General features: G+C 30.9%; 2 protein-coding genes and 1 long non-coding RNA gene across 3 annotated transcripts in view; 2 read left to right on the top strand and 1 right to left on the bottom strand.

Moving 5' to 3' along the window:
- LOC145965318 (guanine deaminase-like) overlaps positions 1 to 26,585 on the top strand; it is a 39,241-nt gene that overhangs the window by 11,685 nt on the left and 971 nt on the right. The window lies entirely within an intron of this gene.
- On the top strand, positions 1,215 to 26,120 carry LOC145965335 (uncharacterized). The gene is made up of 3 exons (XR_014436671.1): positions 1,215 to 1,453; positions 23,313 to 23,802; positions 23,881 to 26,120. It is a non-coding gene; the product is annotated as an uncharacterized LOC145965335 (long non-coding RNA).
- On the bottom strand, positions 14,880 to 24,504 carry LOC145965327 (lipase 3-like). Its single transcript, XM_083088787.1, has 12 exons — positions 24,230 to 24,504; positions 23,607 to 23,787; positions 23,316 to 23,430; positions 22,658 to 22,901; positions 21,706 to 21,849; positions 21,501 to 21,572; positions 17,908 to 18,088; positions 17,617 to 17,731; positions 16,975 to 17,218; positions 16,022 to 16,165; positions 15,661 to 15,888; positions 14,880 to 15,507 (listed from the first exon to the last, which is right to left on the bottom strand). The coding sequence occupies exons 1-12, from the start codon at positions 24,389 to 24,391 to the stop codon at positions 15,331 to 15,333; spliced, it is 2,007 nt and encodes a 668-aa protein (XP_082944913.1). The 5' UTR covers positions 24,392 to 24,504; the 3' UTR covers positions 14,880 to 15,330.

Below are 26,585 nucleotides of genomic sequence, written 5' to 3'. Positions count from 1 at the left end.
TGTTTTATCTTCTTGTAATTTCAAATAATCTGTTTAATATTCTGAATTTTAAAGGATCCAGATTATTAAATAAAGGATCTTAACTTAAATCAGTTTATCAGAAATTAAACCGACTAAAAAGAAGAAATATACTTTGAACCTTATGTTGGTAGGGGAGACCGGGGACAAAAGTAACAGCGTCATGAAAGCAACAAGCCTCCTACTAAACTACACAATATGTTGAATAATTTGTGCTATATGTATAGTCAAACGCGTACGCCCCGATTCTTCTTTTCAGCTAATTGTTGTAGAACGATCACGCCGGTTGCACATGCAGGAGTGAAATTAGGGTATTTGCATTATTCACCCAAGTATTTCTTGTTTTAGTTTTTTTGTATCTATGCCTAATTAAAGTGTATATATTGACGTAATTATTTGCCGGTGTATTCTTTTAAAATGTATTCATAAGTTTTTATAGTTGATTTGGCTAAGTCTTGCATCATATTTAGGTTATAATGCTTTTGTTCTAAAAAATGTGTTTGGAGACAAAAGTAACACGACACTCTGTGGACGAAAGTAACATGTTTCAATGCTTAAAGTATAAGGGCTGGTCTCATAATAACTGTGTCAAAGGCGATTCTTATTACGTATGCCATAATTGTGATTCGGAATAGGTACCAATCTGTTTTGTATAAGTAGTTATCATACAATTTTTACATTATTATTTAGAATTAAACTATTATTTAGACTTAAAAAAGTACAAAACTGGTGTAATATTAAGAATAATTATTTTATGATATTACTTATAATTATTTTGCTTAACGAAGATTATTTCTTTTAAGTTTTTTAAAGGTGATAAAAATAAATATTTATTTTATTTTTTATTTTAATATAATATAATACTAATTTATAATAAAAGTTATCTTGCTTAATAAAAGATTATAATAAAAGTTGCCTTAAATTGAAAAAAGTCATATTAATTTTATTTTCCCGAAAATAAGAACTGTTACTTTTATCCCCAGACTATGTTACTTTCGTCCCAGGCCCCCAGGACAAAAGTAACAATCAACGTACTTGCGAAAAGCTATAATAGCTCTTTAAATATTTATCATTTGAGATTGAAAATAGGTATAATAATAGAACAATAAATGGGGTTTTTTAACATAATCTTTTTTGTTATATCTCTAACGATAATTAATTAGTGATCTATCCTACCTTAAAAAGTGTATGTTAAGTCGATTACTCGAATATATCGAAACGTTGAAGCCTCCTTTTCTGCGATGCTGATTGGATGCTGGTGCGTTGCGATATATTCGCGGTAAGTAGCGTAGCGCTCGAGCGCTTCGTCATTCATAACCTATTTGTTACTTTGGTCTTTCGTGCTACATAGTTCGTTAAGAAAGAAATAAAAAGAATCTCGTGAAGAGGATAGAAAAAGGAGAAAGAGAAAAAGAAGAAAAATCGAATAAAGAAGGTATGTAAATATGTGTATAAATAATGTTCTTTTTTAAAAGAAAGTATGAAAAATTTTGATCGCGAAAAGGTCATACCATTTGTACATATTTATATTTACAATTATATTTACAATATGTATAAAATATATAAGCTATATTGTAATTATATGTATGTACATATATATATACATATATATAATATATATACATTACATATACATATGTACACATATATGTTAATATGTAAAATAATATAATATAAATTATATTATTTTTATTTGTAGTTAAATTACACTAATAATTTTAAATCCTCTCAATATAATATATGGATGTTATTTGTAAATATGCATTATATGTTCTACGTTATCTTATATGCGTAGTAATGATTTAAGAGTATATGTACTAATGCGAATAGCATTCATTATTACTAATCTAATTTCAATATCGCTGGAAGAGTTTGCTTATAAAGAAGCTTATACAACAAGCTTGTTATCCAGGAAATGTATAGCTATTTCTTTATATAAGTTTTTTTATAAGCAAACTCTTCTTGCAATATTTAAATTAGAGAACAAAACAAATAATATTTCATAAATATTTCCTAATTCTTGCTATCTTTTTCAACAATTCAAGTTATTTGTAAATATGTATTATATGTTCTACGTTATTTTATATGCGTAGTAATGATTTAAGAGTATATGTACTAATGCGAATAGCATTCAACATTACTAATCTAATTTAAATATTGCAGGAAGAGTTTGCTTATAAAGAAGCTTGTACAACAAGCTTGTTATCCAGGAAATATATAGCTATTCCTTTATATAAGCTTTTGTATAAGTAAACTCTTCCTGTAATATTTAAATTAGATTAATAATGTTGAATTCTATTGCGTAGTAATGATTTAAGAATATATGTACTAATGCGAATAGCATTCAACATTATTAATCTAATTTAAATATTGCAGGAAGAGTTTGCTTATAAAGAAGCTTGTACAACAAGCTTGTTATCCAGGAAATATATAGCTATTCCTTTATATAAGCTTTTGTATAAGTAAACTCTTCCTGTAATATTTAAATTAGATTAATAATGTTGAATTCTATTGCGTAGTAATGATTTAAGAGTATATGTACTAATGCGAATAGCATTCAACATTACTAATCTAATTTAAATATTGCAGGAAGAGTTTGCTTATAAAGAAGCTTGTACAACAAGCTTGTTATCCAGGAAATATATAGCTATTCCTTTATATAAGCTTTTGTATAAGTAAACTCTTCCTGTAATATTTAAATTAGATTAATAATGTTGAATTCTATTGCGTAGTAATGATTTAAGAGTATATGTACTAATGCGAATAGCATTCAACATTACTAATCTAATTTAAATATTGCAGGAAGAGTTTGCTTATAAAGAAGCTTGTACAACAAGCTTGTTATCCAGGAAATATATAGCTATTCCTTTATATAAGCTTTTGTATAATAAGTAAACTCTTCCTGTAATATTTAAATTAGATTAATAATGTTGAATTCTATTTAAGTTAGTACGTATATTCTTAAATCATTACAATATGTTATTTATAAAAATACATGTATTAAACTTCATCTTATATATACCATAATAATGTACTAATGTGGATAGATTTAAATTTATTAATTTAATTTAAATATTGCAAGAAGAGTTTGTTTATAAAGAATCTTGTATAAAGAAGTGCCTATACATTTTTTAGATTATTGCATATACAAGATAACTTATATATGTAATATATATATATTTTTTTAAATAGTTTAGTTTATTGAAAAAAACTAATAAGAATAGTGTATAGGTTATACTTAAAAAATATTTAAAAAATATTCAAAATATATTAAATATACTCACTAAATTTTTATCAATAAAACAAACAATATATATTTTATAAATATTTCCTATATATAATTCTTTAGTTTTCAAAGAATCAAGTTATTTTTAAAGTTTTGTTTCGAAGAAAAAATATGTAATTTGCAATTAACAATTCCATATTTTTTCTTAAAAACAACTATGTGTTTTCTTTACACCAATTGATTCCTCTCATTATTTTGTACATAAAAGTATTAAGGTAAGATAATCGAAAAATGAATATTTTACAAGATATTTTACGGTTTATGTAAAATTAAGAAATTATTTCAAGCCTCATAACTCAAAAAGTACTTAACGAAAAGGTACTTAATTATAGTGTTTTGGAAAGCTCTCGAGATAAGCTACAAGAATATGCAATGACAAATAGTAGGTTCCATTTAAGAAATTGAAGGTGACCTTCATGTGACCTTCAAATGACTCTTTAAGGTCAAACCAATGGTACCATCTTATGGCCCCCTCGAAATCAAACAACTTTTGTCTGAAACATTTTTCTCTGCCGGGCTTGGTTTTCGAGTTATTCTCCATTAAAGGTTAAAATGGTCCACCCTGTATATATATACAGGGTGATTCTGAATAACTTTATGTTTTTGCAAAAACATAATCTTGACCGAATTCTAAGACGATTTTTCTTTTGGCAAAATTTCGTGCAAAGCATAGTTTTTGAATTATTAAAGGAAGTAGTTAACGTATGACGGGTCGAATACAAGAGGCAGGCAAGGGTGGCGTGATTCACCGTCAGACGCGGGCGCTCACGCGGGGCGCCTTCGGCGATCAGCTGGTCGCTATACTATGCACGGACATACATGCGAATACATACATTCTCTCTCACTCTCTCTCTCTCTCTCTCTCTCTCTCTCTCTCATTCGCTCACTTACCCGTGGTTTTTTTTTTTTTTTTTTTTTTACGAGGGGAAAATGCATTTTATGCATACTCACCGGTCGGTCCGATGAGTTATGTGGGACTCGAGTACCAAGTCGAATTACCAACTCGGTACTCCCTACCCACTAAAAACCCCTCTCTTTTCACGAATTTCCTTTGACACACTGTCCCTCTGACTTCCCGAGATCTGTTTTCACATAACGTCAAAAAATAATTATTATTACCTTGTTCGATGACTTTTGATGTATTGCTGTAATTGCTTGAAGGAGAAATGAATTTTCCGATAGATCGTACGTTCTCAAATTTAACGTAGATATCACGTTGCAAAAGACAAGATATCCACACTAAATTATTAACTGAAAGTTTTTCTTCTTTCATGAACTGTATTCTTTTATAAACTTTAACGTAATCACATTTATTTACTCACTCGATGAGACGAGAAATTTACTAATGACTCTATCACTAATCACTATTAATCACTGTCGAATAATAACTATTGGCGATTAAAAATCACTCGATGAAAGAAACACGCGCGGACACGTTACTACACGACGCGACGACGCGACAATGCGACGGTAATTATTCGGCGACTGCAAGCAGTTTTTGTCATGGTAGGTTGCGGTAGGTTAAGGTACTACTGGCGCAATCGAACGCGATCATGTGTTCGATTGAAGAATGCGGTAAACATAATAAACATTTAACATATTAATATTATTATTATCATGAATGTGTGTGATATCCATACATCGTATATCTATTTAAAAATTAATTAGATTAAATAAGTGTTTTTAAAATATTTATTACTTTTACTATTATCTTAAATAAATATTTAATATTAATATTTTATATGATAATAGTAAAAGTAATAAATATTTTAAAAACACTTATTTAATCTAATTAATTTTTAAATAGATATACGATGTATGGATATCACACACATTCATGATAATAATAATATTAATATGTTAAATGTTTATTATGTTTACCGCATTCTTCAATCGAACACATGATTGCGTTCGATTGCGCCAGTAGTACCTTAACCTACCGCAACCTACCATGACAAAAAACTGCTTGCAGTCGCCGAGTAATTATCGTCGCATTGTCGCGTCGTCGCGTCGTGTAGTAACGTGTCCGCGCGTGTTTCTTTCATCGAGTGATTTTTAATCGCCAACAGTTATTATTCGACAGTGATTAATAGTGATTAGTGAGAGTCATTAGTAAATTTCTCGTCTCATCGAGTGAGTAAATAAATGTGATTACGTTAAAGTTTATACAAGAATACAGTTCATGAAAGGAGAAAAACTTTCAGTTAATAATTTAGTGTGGATTTCTTGTCTTTTGCAACGTGATATCTACGTTAAATTTGAAAACGTACGATCTATCGGAAAATTCATTTCTCCTTCAAGCAATTACAGCAATACATCAAAAGTCATCGAACAAGGTAATAATAACTACTTTTTGACGTTATGTGAAAACAGATCTCGGGAAGTCAGAGGGACAGTGTGTCAAAGGAAATTCGTGAAAAGAGAGGGGTTTTTAGTGGGTAGGGAGTACCGAGTTGGTAATTCGACTTGGTACTCGAGTCCCATATAACTCACTGGATCGACCGGTGGGTATGCATAAAATGCATTTTCCCCTCTCTCGTAAAAAAAAAAAAAAAAAAAAAAACAGGTGAGTGAGCGAATGAGCGAGAGAGGGGGGGAGAGAGAGAGAGAAAGAGAGAGACAGACAGACAGACAGACAGAGAGAGAATGTATGTGTTCGCATGTGTGTATGTATGTGTATAGCGACCAGCTGATCGCAGCAGGCGCCCCGCGTAAGCACCCGCGTCTGACGGTGAATCGCGTCACCCTTGCCTGCTTCTTGTATTCGACCCGTCATACGTTAACTACTTCCTTTAATAATTCAAAAACTAAGCTTCGGACGAAATTTTGCCAAAGGAAAAATCGTCTTAGAATTCGGTCAAGATTATGTTTTTGCAAAAGCATAAAGTTATTTAGAATCACCCTGTATATACAGGGCGATCCTGAAAAACGTTATGTCTTTAAAATGACGTATTCCTGACACCATTCTAAGACAATTTTTCCTTTACCAAAATTTGATTTGAAGCGTAGTTTTTGAATTATGAGCAAAAATAGTTAGTAAATCACGCGTCGGGTACAGAAAGCAGGCAGGAGCGGCGCGGCGTGCCACGAGCGCGGGCGCAGCTGATCGCCCGATGGGTGATTATCACCGCATGAGTCGCTAACTATTTTATCTTATAACATAAAATTATGCTTTAAATAAAATTTTGGTAAAGAAGAAAATGTCTTAGAATTACGTCAGAAATATGTGTTCCTTAAAATAACGTTATTTTAATAGTGAAAAGTTGTTCCGGATCGCCGGCCGTCCGACGTTGCAATCAGCTGATTGCTACACGCGATGTGTGTATGGCGGAGTGTGTGCGTAAGAGAGAGAGAGAAAGAGAGAGAAAGAGAGAGAGAGGGAGGGTAGGAGGGACAGACATTCATACACACGCACGCACTTTTTTTCTCGCTTTCTTTCTCTCTTTTACGCAACACTCATACACTCTCTCATTCAGTCTCTCACTCACACTCTCTCGGTCACTCACTCACTCACTCACCTGCTTACTCACTTGCTCACTCACCTTGTAGCAGCGTAGCGAATCTTCATGCTATGTATTGTTGTTATCTGCTGCACGGTTATGATTGCTAGAGATGCGCGACACATCGAAATTTTTTCGATTATTAGTTTCACACTCGATTGACACAATACAGATTACACGATAACGTGTTTACTGTTTATTCACTCACTATTGATTTATCGATACCAAAAATTACTTTCAAAGAAACGCGAATGCAAACAGCACGTGACTCGACGCGAAGCGACGGACCGCGGAGACTGCGCGACCACAAGAGTTATTATTATTTATTGGCAAAATAGAAAAGGAGTTTAGCCATCAGGTACATGCCTATTAGGCTAATATGTTCACAAAACAAGTAATACACTTTTCTCTTAAGTTTACTTTACAACGCAGGAGTATGTACGGTACTCCCTAATGTCTTATCCACATTTCGCACGAGTATGCCTATCTATGTCTATTAAATATTCACAGCCCATATCGTCGAAGTCTTTGGTTAGAACAGATGAGCTAAAACTAAGAAATCTTTAACTTTGTTATAATAAGCCTTAGATTAAATTAAATTAAATTAAATTAAGTTAAATTAACATTAAAATTAAATTAAACTAAACTAAACTGAACTACACTACACTTAAATTCAAACTAAACTAAACTTAGATTGAATCAAACCAGATTAAATCGACGTTAAGACTACAACTCCAAATGAGATCGCACTTGTACAGAAGACACTAACTATTACATTTTACAAAAAAAAAAAAAAAAAAAAACCCAAACACTAACTAATACAGTAAAACGATTTGATCGCTAGAAAGTAAAATAGATATCTAAAATATAACGTAGCTACATTTATTATATCCGTCATATTTAATCCTTTAGCACATTCTTTTATCCCTAGGCTAAATAAAATTGAAATTATAAAGCAAATACACATGAGCGCAAACTAACGATAACCTAGATTGGTATAAACACAGGTCTTAGCATCATTTTATATATCCTTATTAATAGAACATATAAATTTTTCCATAACGTATACTATATCTTCTCTTAAAGTCGCCAAAAGATACTCGACAGGGTGAGGAAGGAGGCCCCTCTTGTCAATCAAGGCTTTCTGGAACACCTTGCGTTGTTCCTCGTATCCTATACACCCCCAGAAAACATGATTGGGAGTTTCTTCTACATCACATCTCACACACATGGGAGAATCCACTATTTGAAAACGAAACAGGCTCGCTCTCAGCGACGTATGCCCAGAACGAAGTCTATTTATCGTGGTTACCGTCCTTCTACTAATGTTAAATTTATTAAACCAAGTGTACCTTGATTCATTTAAGAAGTTATAACAATACCACGCCCCTCGTCTTGTCGCCTCCTCTTTAACCCATTTAAACATATCCTCATACATATTCAGCTTCCAAACATTGCTCACCTCCGAAGTTGGAATGCCATATTGAATATCTCTGCCCGTACGTATCGCTTCTCTCGCTAATCTATCCGCCGATTCATTACCCTGGATCCCTACATGGCTGGGTATCCATATCAGTTTCACATCCATCCTCCGCTCCTCTTTCAGTCGATATATTGCCTCCTTAATCCTTAGAATCAGATAAGAGCTTTTACGGTAATCATAAGGAGCTCCTACGGCACTTAACACCGATTGTGAATCCGAAAAAATCACTAATTTTTCCCATCCTTGGTTTCTTCCAAAGTCAATAGCTGCCAGAATCGCCATGGCTTCCACACAAAATGATGACACAAATCCCACAGTTCTAAATCCACAGGATACAGACCCATCATGCGAGACAAATGCCAGACCTGCGAACGGACTGTTCTCTATCCGTGATCCATCCGTGTATACACACATATTTAATTGAAGCTCCTTACTGAAAATTTCCTGGAATTCAACATTCGCTTTTCCTCCCTTCCGGTTGATTTTGTTTCCTTCAATGATATCTACCTCCGGCAGAAACAATAGTACCCCCTATTCTACTGAAAAACTTATCGGGGGTCCACTATTTGGTAACAGATGAATTTTATCTTCCACCTCCCCAAATGAAGACCACAAGAGTTATGTTGCCAGAAACGCGACACGCGACATCTAACAAACGACTTGCGCGTGGCGCGTGATTGACGCGAGATAAGACGAACGATCGGCTAAAACCTTCGCATTGCGAATGCGGTAGAAAACATGAAACGTATAATGACATACTTAAAAAATTAATTATTTATTATAAATAATAACTATTTCTAATTATAATAAATAATTATTATTTTAAAAAGCATGTGTTGTACGTTATTACGTTTTCGAAATTATTGCATTCACGATGCGAAGATTTAAGTCAATCGCAAGAATAATGTAATTTTAATTACGTCGCGTGTCGCGTTTCTGGCAACATAACTCTTGTGGTCGCGCAGTCTCCGCGGTCCGTCGCCTCGCGTCGAGTCATGTGCTGTTTGCATTCGCGTTTCTTTGAAAGTAATTTTTGGTATCGATAAATCAATAGTGAGTGAATAAACAGTAAACTCGTTATCGTGTAATCTGTATTGTGTCAATCGAGTGTGAGACTAATAATCGAAAAAATTTCGATGTGTCGCGCATCTCTAGCAATCATAACCGTGCAGCAGATAACAACAATACATAGCATGAAGATTCGCTACGCTGCTACAAGGTGAGTGAGCAAGTGAGTAAGCAGGTGAGTGAGTGAGTGAGTGACCGAGAGAGTGTGAATGAGAGACTGAATGAGAGAGTGTATGAGTGTTGCGTAAAAGAGAGAAAGAGAGCGAGAAAAAAAGTGCGTGCGTGTGTATGAATGTCTGTCCCTCCTACCCTCCCTCTCTCTCTCTCTCTCTCTCTCTCTCTCTCTCTCTCTCTCTCTCTCTTACGCACACACTCCGCCATACACACATCGCGTGTAGCAATCAGCTGATTGCAACGTCGGACGGCCGGCGATCCGGAACAACTTTTCATTATTAAAATAACGTTATTTTAAGGAACACGTATTTCTGACGTAATTCTAAGACATTTTCTTCTTTACCAAAATTTTATTTAAAGCATAATTTTATGTTATAAGATAAAATAGTTAGCGACTCATGCGGTGATAATCACCCGTCGGGCGGTCAGCTGCGCCCGCGCTCGCGGCACGCCGCGCCGCTCCTGCCTGCCTTCTGTACCCGACGCGTGATTTACTAACTATTTTTGCTCATAATTCAAAAACTACGCTTCAAATCAAATTTTGATAAAGGAAAAATTGTCTTAGAATGGTGTCAGGAATACGTCATTTTAAAGACATAACGTTTTTCAGGATCGCCCTGTATATAAAGTTCCACCTGAAGTGTAATCTTGAAATCATTACGGAATGCGATATTCATAGATTCGATCGGAGTTGTAGATCAACAGCAAATTATTGTTACTTACATACTTATATTATTACTTACATTGTTAAACTGTTCGCGATCATCACCCCAGATCATAAACATGAAATTGAAGCAGATCTCTCCGAGACTAATATTCTGGTCGCAGATGTTTTTCAAGAGAAATCTCACAAAGTCGCTTTGGAAGAATTCATCGTGGAAGAACAATCGCATCACTATCTGTAATTGAAAATCTCTTAATCGTTATGTAATTTAATTGTAATTCTTCTTTATTCGAGAGTTTTAACGATTTTGAAAATGAATTAATAAATTTTTAACAAATTTTTTTAACAACTTAAGTTAATCTTAATAGAAGCTTCAAAAGATATTTTAATTTTAACTCGTCGAAGGTATCTTCTTCTAAAATTGAAACCAAAAATTGAATATGTACAGTAAACAAATATGAAAAAGGATGTAAATTTGTAAAGTTTAGAATTAAAATTTTCGAAAATTTTGCAAAAAGGGAATCAATTGCATTTCTAATTTATTATATATTGTAAGACAAAGAAATATAATTGTGAAATGCAATAGATTCTTTTTTTACAAAATTTTTGATGATTTTAATACTTTTTTTTTATTTTGCCAGGAATTTGTTTCATTCTGATTGGTAGAATAAGAATTGAAAAATAGTACATTAAGTCAAAAACGTATAAAAAGACATAAGCTGTAAATGAGCATCAATCAATCACAGTCTAGTATTTATATGAATCGATTATTAGATTTAAGTAGCTAATCAGTAATGTCAGTTTGATTATTACTAACATTATATTGCTTTTTTTTTTTAAGTGCCATAACATTTACTTCCAATGCCGTTTATTATTTTTTCTAATTCAGATAATAACAGTTTACAAACTTTATCTGACAAAAGTATAAAATTATGCTTTATTTTTTGATATTATTTAAACTATTATATATTATTATTACGTGATAATACATTATATATCTTTTAACAGTATCATCATTATATTACTTTACCTCAATCTCACTTATAAATGGGTTCAAGTATCGTACCGGACTCTTCATGTGGTTTATAAGAACTGCTGGCGCAAGACCGATCATCATTTGCACCATTTGAGCGATTTTCGGACGCTCTGATGCCATTATAAAAAAACTAGTTGTGCCCATAGAATGACCAATATATGTGTGCAATGGTTGGGATCTCATATTCGTGATAAATGTAATCATCGCGGGTAAATCATAGATGCCCATTTCGTGAAAGCTAATGAAAAATTCATTCGATATGTCATAAAATATATAAATATGTACACGATCACACATACATGTATAGACAAAATAAATATATTACATACATATGTATATGATATGTAAGGTATTCTGTAAAAGTAGAAATTAAAATTTTGCACAAAGAATGACTTAAATCAAAACTCAAGAAAAATAGCAAATGTATTGGCTATATAATAAGAGGTGAGATATCTTGAAAACAATGCATTTTTGAAAATATAAGTAAATGAAAAAAAAATAAATGAATATATATATATATATATATATATATATATATATAATAAGTTAAACTATTCCTTGCGTTAAATTAAAACAAATATTATTATTTTATTTTTATAATACCATTACTCCTATTTTATACTAGTATTTTATTTTATATTATTTTATACCTGAAATTCCAAAATGTCGAATTCAAAGGAGATAGGGAAATATGTGCCTTCGAGTATGTATTACCTCGAAAATTGCCCAACCAAACATCGTATCTCCGATCCGCTAATAAGTAAGCTAAAATAAAAAAATATTGTATGTGTATTTATCATATTACTTACATTTTCATGTATCATATTATATATATATATATATATATATATATATATATATATATATATAATACGAACTTTCAAATTTTGTGGCATTTTTACGATAGAAACGAAGTTAGTGATATGATAACGGTTTTGTGATACATATTTGAATTTAAAAATTGATTGACGATCATACCCAATGCTTTGCCTTTGCCAAGAACAACCCAGTCAGCGGAGCTGCATAAAAGACCATGCTGCAGCAGCACGGGTAAAGAATCGTTGCCACCTGGGATACGATGTAACGTCAAGAGATAGCCATCCTCCGTTATTACAACGTGAGATTCCGCAGGATAACCCGCTTTTCTTATCATCTCCGGCTGAAAAAAGATTGTGTAAGAAAGAGGAAAAACTGATGTGAACTGGAAATAAATTTGAGAAACACGAAATGCATAATATATTTATTTTTGTAGGAATAGGCATGCAAACATACATATTTCGCGTTATTTTGAAATGAAAAAAAGAAAAGAAATTTAATGTTAAGTGAGCAATATTAATAATTAAATATTAAATCAACTTTTCAAAAGCAACAAAAATATTATTCTATGTATTTTTAAAGACTATGATATAGTATTATTTTGCGGACATATGCGATTTTCGTTTTGAATAAGAGAACGCGGCCAGTAACAGCAAATCACTTTCTATCACTTTCAACAACATTGAAGAAATTAATCGAAACAATAAAGATTTTAATCCTCGTTTCGATGAATGAAAACTTTCATTTACCGTGTCGAGAATGGAATCAGGATTGAATTCGATGTTGGACTGATTCCAATTAGTCCATATTATTCTCCTAATGAGCATACTTATGTCAGAGGTCACATTTATCGGAGCCGCACTTAGATGACTACGAAACGACAGCAAGTACACGAACCCGATCAATTTCATTTCAATGAATGATTCAATAAACAGTGAAAGAAAACGGATAATTCGAGAGTTTTTTGGAGCATCGAGATATATGTCGTTGAAAATTAAGCAGAACATGCGAAAGCGATATAGGTACTACTGCGCGACATAGATACTAACTGCTTTTTATGCTGCGTACCATCATATTGGAATGAATCGTCATTGTATTTATGATTACCATTTTTATCAGCTGGAAAAAAAGAAGAAGAAAAAGATATTATTGTATTATTATACGAGCACATCATACGGGCACAAAGGCGTTTGGAGAAAAATATAAATTTATATATAAGCGGTTTTCCTTGTCCTCAAAATGTGTACGTATAGAATGGCCAAATGATAAAGACGGAAGAGTAATAAAATGAATAAAATTAAATTATAAAATAAATGTAAAATTAACATAAAATTAAATTATATGATAAAGATTTATTGCAATCTAACAGGAGATATATCGTGAATCAGAATAGAAAGAGCTCCGATCCGATTTTGTAGAGAGGACTCGTCCCTTTCGGTCTTCTTCTAAATAGAAATTCTTCCGAGAAAATTGCCGTGATAGAAAAAGTAGTCCCGTCATATATAAATGCAAAATGGATCTTCTTGTTCCCGAATATCGAGCCAATTAACTCGTTACATGTTCGATTACTACTATTATTTTTCGTTACTACGTCGATGGGGATAATATTTTGCATACTTTTATCCTGATTTTCGGGAAAACGACATTTGTTTCGAAGCGGAAAAAAGGAGTTCCAAACTCAAAACAGGAAGAGTCGAATGGTTGATACATCGCTCTCTCCTATTACAGGCAACATTTCATATTTAAATTTAAATGTTATAGCTTATGTATACAAGATAAACTGCCAAATTTATAGCATGAGGTAAAAAACGCTTATACATATATGAGAAATAAATTACTTTTAATCCTTGAATTCAACTTTTATCTATTGTTCGAGAAATTTGTTGCGAGTTCTTATCTCACTTTCTATCTGTTTTATTGCAATTTTCGAAAACTTCTGCCAAAATCAAATATATATGTACATTTACATCAAAAATATATTGTATATGTATATATTCTATATAAGATTACATATACACTTACTCGATTATATTCGAACTATTTTTCCCACAACAAATTCGAATAATTCGTGTTACTGTTGCCATAATTATACAAAGGTCAATCGGTATGCATATGTGTGATAAATCGCAAAAAAATAAGTTTAAGAATTATATAAATTCATTTAACTTTTCGTCTAAATTTCAGTTTTGAATTAAAAAGCGGAAATCGTTATCAAGCATTTCTTGATAGCATTCAAAGAAAACAAAGAGAAATAAAAATTTTAGTTCTCATTTCAATGAGTTATAAAGATATACTTACCGTTTCGAGAATTACATAGAGATTTTAATATTTTTCGATCAAATCCAGTTAATTCAAGATATTCTCTTGCACTTGACTCGAGTGTAATAACATTTACCAGCGCTGAATCGGAATTACCGCAAAATGTCACTAAATACATATACACGATCAATCTCATAGCATCGATCGATAGAGTGATTCAATAAAAATTTAAAAAATGAACGATGTAAGAATTTTGTGACGTATTATCGAAGAAAATAAGTATAAAAGTAAAAGTGAAAGATAAATACGACAGCGAGTAATAGTTAATTATTTAATGTTATAACAAATCTCTATTTAATTAACGATTTTCTTTTATTAGTTATGAAGGAAAGAAATAAATAATATTATCGTCTTATTAGTCATACAATCATAACGTATTTCGGAAAATGCATATTGTAGAAGGTAAATTGCCGAAATTGCAATATAGAACAATAAAACTAACAGCAAGTACGTTACGATATAATGTATATAATATATATATTTATATGTAGAATATTGTAATTGTTAACTGCAAATTAAAAAAAATGAGAAAATTATTTTTATTACAAACGGAAAGTAGAAAGTATATAAAAAGAATCGCTGAAGTGTTATGCATCGTATTATGTGTCGTATAATTCGGAAAATGTGTATACTGTAATCGCAAAAATCAAATGACTCAAACACCAAAATGAATATAATATTGAACATCTAAAAGAATCACAACATAGATCTAGTAATCGTATACAGGACAAGACGTGAAAAATAACTGGGAATTAAATGTTTCTAAATTAGTTGCTCCATCTACGAGTTATAAAAAAATTTTTCTTCCGAATCTTTGAACGCTTAATAAACATTTTTGATGTTGTAAAGAATACTAAGATATTATAAGTTTACATTTCATTGAATGAATGATTACAATCATCACATTACAATATTAATGAAAATCTAGCGTGTAACATTTATCTTTAATTTTGATTGTTGACAATATTATTTCACTGATGTAACATTGTTTGGATTTTCTCTTCTCATGATCTTCAGAATCCTATTGTATACGAGTTTTGAGGCATCTTTGCCCCACATAAAATCCACGTGATTGAATTTGGACCACGGCACTTCGTACATGTCCACTACATTAGGCAGTAAATGGTACAATCTTTTCACATCCTTGAATAAATATTTTTGTGAGTTATCGTATGCGATTTCTTTTCAATTACATTCCCAATTAAGTAATTTAAAATTCGATTTATATACAGTCAAGTGATTCCTTACTATATACATTTCCATTATTTGAATAAATACCTATTTTTCATTGCTTACCTCTGTGCTGATTAACCAGTCATTATCGCCGTAAAACAACGCGATTGGTACTTTGGTATTCGATAAATTATAATTTGGTGGTTCCATCGAATTATAAATCAATAGATTTCTCTCGCGACCGTAATCGTATTTGCGAAACTTGCCTGATTCAAATACCTGGACGAAATGCAGAATAGTCTTAGTGGAGGAGCCGGCCGGGTAATTATTCAAGATAACAGGCAGTAGAGTCTAACAATAAATAAAATACAATAATGATATACATGTGTATGAAGTTGATCACGCGATCGTGAAATTATCACGGAATGCGATATTTAAAGAATTGATCGGAGTTGTATTTTAGCAGCAAATTATTATTACTTACATTGTTAAACTGTTCGCGATCATCACCGCAGATCATAGACATGATATTGGAACAAAATTCAATGTTCTGGTCGCAGATATCTTTCAAAAGAAATCTCACAGAATCCCCGAGGAATTCATCGTGAAAGAACAATTGCATCGCCATCTGCAATTAAATATCTTAATAATTATGTAACTTATTGTAAATCTTGTAACTTTCTTGTCCGAGTTTTGTTTTAATTTTGAGAATAAATTAATAAATTTTTAACCAATTTTTTAAATCTATTAGAATAATTTATAAAAGCTTTAAAAGGCGTTACAAATTTAATTTTAAATCGTCATAGAATGTCCTCTTAAAATTGTAATTGTAGCCCAAAATTGAATATGTACAGCATAAACAAGCAAAATGTGAAGCAAGAAAAAATATGTAAGATTTTAAATGTTCAGAATTAATTTCATCAAAGGATGTTTTATTAAAAAAGCAATCTACTGCATTTATCATTCATATTTCATTGTCAGACAAATCTTTTTTTTTCTGTTCTGCCAGAAATTTGTTTCATTCTATTGATAGCATAAGAATTGAAAAATAATACATTATAATGTTGTTAACATTAAGTCAACATATGATCGTGTTCATTTATTGCTTACAATAAAATAATGTAGTTGATTGATCAATCATAGTCAAGTATTAATATGAATCGATTATTAAATTTAAATAGTTAATCCGAAATATCGATTTGGTTATTGCTACCGTTATATTATTTACATTGTTTATGTGCCATAACACTTATTTCTAACGCTGTTAACATTATTTTTCCATCTTCAGATAATGGTTTACAAACTATATCTCTAACAAAAAAAGTACTTTATTTAAAGATGTACTTTATTTTTTCACATTGTTTTAAATAATTATTACATTATAATAAAAATTAAGTGTATATCTTTTAATACTGTATCACCATTAAATTACTTTACCTTAATCTCATTTCTAAATGGATTCAAGTATTGTATCGGACTCTGCATGTGGTTTGTAAAGACTGCTGGCGCGAGACTGATCATCATTTGCACCATTTGAGCGATTTTCGGGCGCTCTGACGCCATTATGAAAAAACTAGTTGTGCCCATAGAATGACCAATAAATGTATGCAATGGTTTGGATCTCATATTCGTGATAAATGTAATCATCGCGGCTGAATCATAGATGCCCATTTCGTTGTAGCTAACGAAAAATTTAATCGATATATCATAAAATATATAAATATGTACACGGTCTCACATACACACACACGCGCGCGCGCGCACACACACACACACACACACAGAAAATAAATATACATATACATATATACATATATAATATATAAATTGCGTTTTAAAAGCAGAAACTAAAATTTTGCACAAAGAATGATTTACCAACAATCAAGAAGAAAAACAATATTTATATTGGTACAATAAAATGTAAGATATCTTGCAAATGATGCATTTTCGAACAAATAAGTACGTGTATATAAGTGTAACAAATCCTTACGTATTACGTCAAGTAAAAACAAATATTGTAACAATTTATTATTATTATCTCATTTTTATAACATTATTATTCATATTTTATGCTAGTACCTAAAATCCCAAAATGTCAAATTCGACGGAGAGAAGGAGATATGTGCCTTCGAGTAAATATTACCACGAAAATTTCCCAACCAAACATCATATCCCTGATCTGCTAAAAGGTAAGCTAAAATTCAAAAAAATTGCTTACAATATTTAACACGTCACTTACTTTCCATATAATATCTTAGCATACATATAAGATTAATTTTCAAATTTTGTGGCATTTTTATGATAAAGGCAAAATTGACGACATGATTTTATGATACATGTATGAGTTTAAAAATTGATTAATGGTCATACGCAATGCTTTGTTTTTGCCAAGAACAACCCAGTCAGCGGAGCTGCCTAAAAAACCATGCTGCAGCAGCACGGGTAAAGAATCATTGCCACCTGGGATACGATGTAACGTCAAGAGATAGCCGTCCTCCGTCATTACAACGTGAGATTCCGCAGGATAACCCGCTTTTCTTATCATCTCCGGCTGAAAAGAGACTGTGTAAGAAAGAGGAAAAACTGATCTGAACTTTAAATATATTTGAGCAACAAGAAATGCATAACATATTTATTTTCATAGGCATAAGCATGCAGACATACACATTTGACGTTATTTTACATTTTAAAATAAAGAAAGAAGAGGAATTTAATGTTAATTGCGCAGTATTAATAATTAAATATTAAATCAACCCTTCAAAAGCAACAAAAATGTATGAAAATACTATTCTATGTATTTTTAAAAACTATAATATAGTATAATTTTGCGGAACTATGCGATTTTCGTTCTGAATGACAGAACGCGGCCAGTAACTGCAGATTACTTTTTATCACTTTCAACAACATTAAAGAAATTAATCGAAATATTAAAGATTTAATCCTCGTTTCTATGAATGAAAACTATCGTTTACCGTGTCGAGAACAGAATCAGGATTGAATTCGATGTTTGACTGATTCCAATTAGTCCATATTATTCTCCTAATGAGCATACTTATCTCAGAGGTCACATTTATCGGAGCCGCTCTAAGATGACTACAAAACGACAGCAAATATATAAGCCCGATCAATTTCATTTCATCAATGAATGATTCAATAAACAGCGAAAGGAAACGGATAATTCGAGAGTTTTTCGGAGTATTGAGATATATGTCGTTGAAAATTAAGCAGAACGCGCGAAGACGATATACATAGATGCTACTGCGCGACATAGATACTAACTGCTTTTTACACGCTGCTTATCATCATATTAGAATAAATCGTCATTGTTTTTATGACTATTTTTTATCAGCTGGAAGAAAAGAATATGAATAAGATATTATTGTATTATTAATCACACGAGCACAAAGGCATTTCGAAAAAAATATAAATTTATATGTAAGCAATTATCCTTGTCCTCAATATGTGTACATATAGGATGGTCAAATGAAAAGGCAGGAGGATAATAAAATGCGTAAAATTAAATTATAAAATAAATGTAAAATTGACGTAAAATTAAATTATAAGATAAAGATTTATTGTGATCTGAGTGAGAAGTATCGTGTGTCAGAGTGGAAAGCTGTTGTCGATTCGATTTTGTAGAGAGGAGTCGTCCCCTTCGGTACTTCTTCTAAATAGGGATTCTTACGAGAAAATTGCCGTGATAGAAAAAGTAGTCCCGTCACATATAAATACAAAATGGATCTTCTTGCTCCCGAATACCGAGCAAATTAATTCGATACATGTTCGATTATTACTAATATTTATTGTTATTACGTTGATGGGGATAATATTTTGCATACTTTTATCCTGACTTTCGGGAAAACAACATTTTTTTCGAAGCGAAAAAAAACTGTTTCCAACTGAAAATACATTGCCCTACCCTGTTACTGGCAACATGTCATATTTAAATTTAAACGTTATGGCTTATGTATACAAGATTAGTTGCCAAATTTACAGCATAAAGTAAAAAACGAGTATATTTGAGGACTAAATTACTTTTAATCCTTGGATTCAATTTTTTATCTGCTGTTCGAAAAATTTGCCAGTTCTTATCTCGCTTTCTATCGGTTTTATTGCGATTTTCGAAAACTTCTGCCAAATTTAAATATATATGTACACATTTTATAGAAAATATATATATGTATATATTCTATATAAAATTATATATATATTTATTCGATTATATTGGAACCTTTTTTCCTACAGCAAATTTGCATGATTCGTGTTATTGCTGTCATAATTATACAAAGACAGATCGATATACATATGTATGATAAATTGCAAAAAAATCGCTTTAAGAATTAAATAAAGTCATTTAACTTTTCGACTAAATTTCAATTTTGAATTAAAAAACGGCAATCGTTTTTCAAGAATTTCTTAACAGCATTGAAGAAAACTAAGAGAAATAAAAATTTTAGTTCTCATTTCAATGAGTTATAAAGATACATTTACCGTTTGGAGAATTACATAGAGATTTTAATGTTTTTCGAACAAATCCAGTTAATTCAAGATATTCTCTTGGACTTGGCTCGAGTGTAATGTTATTTACCAGCGCTGAATCGGAATGACCGCAAAATGTCACTAAATACATATATGTACACGATCAATTTCATAGCATCGGTCGATAAAGTGATTGAATAAAAAATTTTAAAAATGAACGATGTAAGAATTTTGCGACGTATTGTCGAAGGAAATAACTGTAAAAGTAAAAGTGAAATAAATACAACTGCGTGTAATAGTTGATCACTTATTATATCACTTATTGTTACGACAAATCTTTATTTTATTGGCGATTTTCTTGTATTAACTATAAAGTAGAGAAAGAAAAAATATTATCGTCTTATTAGCCATAGAATCGTAATGTATTTCGGAAAATGTATATTGTAGAAGATAAATAACCGAAATTGCAATATAGAACATTAAACTAACAGCAAGTACATTACGATATAATATATATAAATTTATATGTATAATATTGTATTGCTTACTGCAAATTAAAAAAAACGAGAAAATTAAATATTTTTATCAGAAACGGATAAAAAGTACATAAAAAAAATTACTGAAGAATTATGTATCGTATAATTCGGAAAATGTGTACACCGTAATCGCAAAAATAAAATTAAATGACTCAAACAGTAGGATGAATATAATATTGAACATCTAAAAAAACCACAACATAAGTCTAATAATCATATATAAGACAAGACGTGAAGAATAAACTGCGAATTAAATTTTTCTAAATTAGTTGTTCCATCTACGAGTTGTAAAAACAATTTTGCTTTCGAATCTTTGAACGCTTAATAAACATTTTTGGATATTGTAAAGAATACTAAGACATTATAAGTTCACGTTTTATTGAATGAACGATTTTAATCATCAATATTACTGAAGATCTAACGTGTAACATTTATCTTTAAATTTGATTGTTGACAATATTATTCCACTGATGTAACGTTATGTGGATTTTCTCCTCTCATGATCTTGAGAATCCTATCGTATACGAGTTTTGGCGCATCTTTAGCCCATATAAAATCCACGTGATTAAATTTGGACCACGGCACTTCGTACATATCCACTACATTGGGCAGTGAATGGTACAATCTTTTCACATCCTTAAAGAAATATTTTTGTGAGTTATCGTATGCGATTTCTTTAAATTACCATTTCAATTAAGTAATTTAAAATTCGACTTATATACAATCAAGTGATTCCTTCCTATATACATTTCCATTATTTAAATAAATATGTACCTATTTTCCATTGCTTACCTCTGTGCGGACTAACCAGTCATTATTCCCATAAAACAACGCAATTGGTACTGTGATATTCGATAAATTGTAATTTGGTGGGTCCATAGAATTGTAGATCAACAGATTTTTCACGCGACCGTAATCGTATTTGCGAAACTTGCCTGATTCAAATACCTGGACGAAATGCAGAATAGTCTTAGTGGAGGAGCCGGCCGGGACATTATTCAAGATAACAGGCAGTAGAGTCTAACAATAAATAAAATACAATAATGATATACATGTGTATGAAGTTGATCACGCGATCGTGAAATCATCACGGAATGCGATATTTAAAGATTCGATCGGAGTTGTATTTTAACAGCAAATTATTATTACTTACATTGTTAAACTGTTCGCGATCATCACCGCAGATCATAAACATGATATTGGAACAAAATTCAATGTTCTGGTCGCAGATATCTTTCAAAAGAAATCTCACAGAATCCCCGAGGAATTCATCGTGAAAGAACAATTGCATCGCCATCTGCAATTAAATATCTTAATAATTATGTAACTTATTGTAAATCTTGTAACTTTCTTGTCCGAGTTTTGTTTTAATTTTGAGAATAAATTAATAAATTTTTAACCAATTTTTTAAATCTATTAGAATAATTTATAAAAGCTTTAAAAGGCGTTACAAATTTAATTTTAAATCGTCATAGAATGTCCTCTTAAAATTGTAATTGTAACCCAAAATTGAATATGTACTGCATAAACAAACAAAATGTGAAGCAAGAAAAAATATGTAAGATTTTAAATGTTCAGAATTAATTTCATCAAAGGATGTTTTATTAAAAAAGCAATCTACTGCATTTATCATTCATATTTCATTGTCAGACAAACCTTTTTTTTCTGTTCTGCCAGGAATTTGTTTCATTCTATTGATAGCATAAGAATTGAAAAATAATACATTATAATGTTGTCAACATTAAGTCAACATATGATCGTGTTCATTTATTGCTTACAATAAAATAATGTAGTTGATTGATCAATCATAGTCAAGTATTAATATGAATCGATTATTAAATTTAAATAGCTAATCCGAAATATCGATTTGGTTATTGCTACCGTTATATTCTTTACATTGTTTATGTGCCATAACACTTATTTCTAACGCTGTTAACATTATTGTTCCTTCTTCAGATAATGGTTTACAAACTATATCTCTAACAAAAAAAGTACTTTATTTAAAGATGTACTTTATTTTTTCACATTGTTTTAAATAATTATTACATTATAATAAAAATTAAGTGTATATCTTTTAATACTGTATCACCATTAAATTACTTTACCTTAATCTCATTTCTAAATGGATTCAAGTATTGTATCGGACTCTGCATGTGGTTTGTAAAGACTGCTGGCGCGAGACTGATCATCATTTGCACCATTTGAGCGATTTTCGGGCGCTCTGACGCCATTATGAAAAAACTAGTTGTGCCCATAGAATGACCAATAAATGTATGCAATGGTTTGGATCTCATATTCGTGATAAATGTAATCATCGCGGCTGAATCATAGATGCCCATTTCGTTGTAGCTAACGAAAAATTTAATCGATATATCATAAAATATATAAATATGTACACGGTCTCACATACACACACACGCGCGCGCGCGCACACACACACACACACACACAGAAAATAAATATACATATACATATATATATATATATATATATATATATATATATAATATATAAATTGCGTTTTAAAAGCAGAAACTAAAATTTTGCACAAAGAATGATTTACCAACAATCAAGAAGAAAAACAATATTTATATTGGTACAATAAAATGTAAGATATCTTGCAAATGATGCATTTTCGAACAAATAAGTACGTGTATATAAGTGTAACAAATCCTTACGTATTACGTCAAGTAAAAACAAATATTGTAACAATTATTATTATCTCATTTTTATAACATTATTATTCCTATTTTATGCTAGTACCTAAAATCCCAAAATGTCAAATTCGACGGAGAGAGGGAGATATGTGCCTTCGAGTAAATATTACCACGAAAATTTCCCAACCAAACATCATATCCCTGATCTGCTAAAAGGTAAGCTAAAATTCAAAAAAATTGCTTACAATATTTAACACGTCACTTACTTTCCATATAATATCTTAGCATACATATAAGATTAATTTTCAAATTTTGTGGCATTTTTATGATAAAGGCAAAATTGACGACATGATTTTATGATACATGTATGAGTTTAAAAATTGATTAATGGTCATACGCAATGCTTTGTTTTTGCCAAGAACAACCCAGTCAGCGGAGCTGCCTAAAAAACCATGCTGCAGCAGCACGGGTAAAGAATCATTGCCACCTGGGATACGATGTAACGTCAAGAGATAGCCGTCCTCCGTCATTACAACGTGAGATTCCGCAGGATAACCCGCTTTTCTTATCATCTCCGGCTGAAAAGAGACTGTGTAAGAAAGAGGAAAAACTGATCTGAACTTTAAATATATTTGAGCAACAAGAAATGCATAACATATTTATTTTCATAGGCATAAGCATGCAGACATACACATTTGACGTTATTTTACATTTTAAAATAAAGAAAGAAGAGGAATTTAATGTTAATTGCGCAGTATTAATAATTAAATATTAAATCAAACCTTCAAAAGCAACAAAAATGTATAAAAATACTATTCTATGTATTTTTAAAAACTATAATATAGTATAATTTTGCGAAACTATTTGATTTTCGATCTGAATAAGAGAACGCAGATTACTTTTTATCACTTTCGACGAGTAACAGCAGATTACTTTTTATCACTTTCAACAACATTAAAGAAATTAATCGAAATATTAAATATTTAATCCTCGTTTCTATGAATGAAAACTTTCATTTACCGTGTCGAGAACAGAATCAGGATTGAATTCGATGTTGGATTGATTCCAATTGGTCCATATTATTTTCCTAATGAGCATACTTATCTCAGAGATCACATTTATCGGAGCCGCTCTAAGATGACTACAAAACGACAGCATATATATAAGCCCGATCAATTTCATTTCTTCAATGAATGATTCAATAAACAGCGAAAGGAAACGGATAATTCGAGAGTTTTTCGGAGTATTGAGATATATGTCGTTGAGAATTAAGCAGAACGCGCGAAGACGATATAGATGCTACTGCGCGACATATATAATAACTGCTTTTTACACGCTGCGTACCATCATATTAGAATAAATCGTCATTGTATTCATGACTATTTTTTATCAGCTGTAAGAAAAGAATATGAATAAGATATTATTGTATTATTAATCATACGAGCACAAAGGCATTTCGAAAAAAAATATAAATTTATATGTAAGCAATTATCCTTGTTCTCGATATGTGTACATATAGGATGGCCAAATGAAAAGGCAGGAAGATAATAAAATGCGTAAAATTAAATTATAAAATAAATGTAAAATTAACGTAAAATTAAATTATAAGATAAAAATTTATTGTGATCTGAGAAATATATCGAGAGTAGAAAGCGGTTGTCAATCCGATTTTGTAGAGAGGAATCGTCCCTTTCGGTACTTCCTCTAAATAGAGACTCTTCCGAGAAAATTGCCGTGATAGAAAAAGTAGTCCCGTCATATATAAATGCAAAATGGATCTCTTTGCTTCAGAATATCGAGCCAATTAACTCGTTACATGTTTGATTACTACTATTATTTATCGTTGCTACGCTGATGGGGATAATATTTCGCATACTTTTATTCTGACTCTCGGGAAAACAACATTTGTTTCGAAGCTACAAGAAGAGCTCCCGATTTAAAATAAAATGAAAAGAATGAAACGGTTGATACATAGTTCTCTGTTCCGAGCAACATCTAAAATTTAAATTTATATCATCACTTACATATACAAGATAATTTGCCAAATTTACAGCACAAAATACAAAATGCACATATATAAGGACTAAAATACTTTTAATCGTTGAATGCAACTTTTATCTGCTGCTCAAAAAATTTGCCGCTAGTTCTTTAAAAAGATAAACGCCGATAATTTTTTTTTCAGCATTTCGCTTTCTATCTATTTTATTGCAATTTACGAAAATTTCTGCGAAGATTAATAAATATATGTATCATTCTATGTAAATTATATATATTATATATTTATATATATGATTTATATATTTGAACAATTTTCCTCGCAACAAATTCGAATGATTCGCGTCACTGCTATCGAAAATATGCGTAGATGCGTCGATAAGCATACATGTAATAAATCGCAAAAAATGGATTGAAGAATTATATATTCATTTGACATCTCTTCGCTTTTATATTGTAATTTGTATATACTTGTCAATTGCGCGTTCTTACTATTTACCGCAACAATTAATCATTCGCCACAACGATTTCTTGAAAACATGCGTGTCATACTAATTCGTCCTTGCACTAATCGCAAATAATATTAAAATGTTATAACTTTACGTTCCATCAAACTGACGATTGTGATTGCCATCAATAGCATCAATTAATAAAGACTTAGTGTGAAATATTCATCGTTTATTTTAATTGTCTACGTAATATCATCCCATTGATATAATATTATTTAAATTTTTTTTTTTCACAAACTTTTGAGTGCTCTCTCGTACACAAATTTGTGCGCATCCTTAGCCCACATAAAATCTACGTGATTGAATTTTGACCATTTTAAAATAACGGTTTCGAACGTTGTGTTATTTGTAATAAAAATACACAATAATAATATTACGTATATACATGTATGTTCTTTTATGCAGAAATAAAATTATTTGCACAATTATCTATTCTTTTATTATTATAGAGTACATAATGAATGGTAATATAAGAAAAAAATCCGTTATTTATAGTTTTTTTTTGAAAAATTAATTTTATTGTAGTTGTATTAGAAAGATTATATAATATAAAGATAAAGAGAAATATTTTAAAGCTTCTGCTAATAATAACATATTTTATTATATTGTTCCAATGGCGATTGTATATATTTAAATAACATATACAATGCAACGAATCTCAGCAGCACAACGAAAGGTTTTTATGATAAGGTTCTATGATTCACACGAATCAAAATAACGAAGTTGTTTTTACAGACAATGTTGGAATTCTCGTCGAGGATAGCGGTATTTAATATTCCATATATTATTTTTACTTTTATTTTTATCAGTTAGTTTTATTAATACTATTTTAATTAGTTTTATTAGTAATTCATCCAATGTATACTCCTGGA

This window comes from Camponotus vicinus, unplaced genomic scaffold (assembly GCF_025532165.1).
Source record: "Camponotus vicinus isolate PSW18456_S1 unplaced genomic scaffold, iyCamVici1.0 SCAF_14, whole genome shotgun sequence".
NCBI lineage: Eukaryota > Metazoa > Arthropoda > Insecta > Hymenoptera > Formicidae > Camponotus > Camponotus vicinus.
The sequence above is the reverse complement of the archived record's forward strand: the minus strand, read 5'-3'. Positions and strand labels throughout refer to the sequence as shown.

What these genes read in the sequence shown, in the direction of transcription:
- LOC145965327 (XM_083088787.1), bottom strand. Translation starts at nt 24,391, where the DNA reads ATGAAATTGATCGGGCTTATATATATGCTGTCGTTTTGTAGTCATCTT. An exon ending in CTATTCTGCATTTCGTCCAG is followed by an intron (nt 18,089 to 21,500) that starts GTATTTGAATCA and finishes GTCTCTTTTCAG; the next exon opens with CCGGAGATGATAAGAAAAGC. An exon ending in TTGACATTTTGGGATTTTAG is followed by an intron (nt 17,219 to 17,616) that starts GTACTAGCATAA and finishes ATTTTTCGTTAG; the next exon opens with CTACAACGAAATGGGCATCT.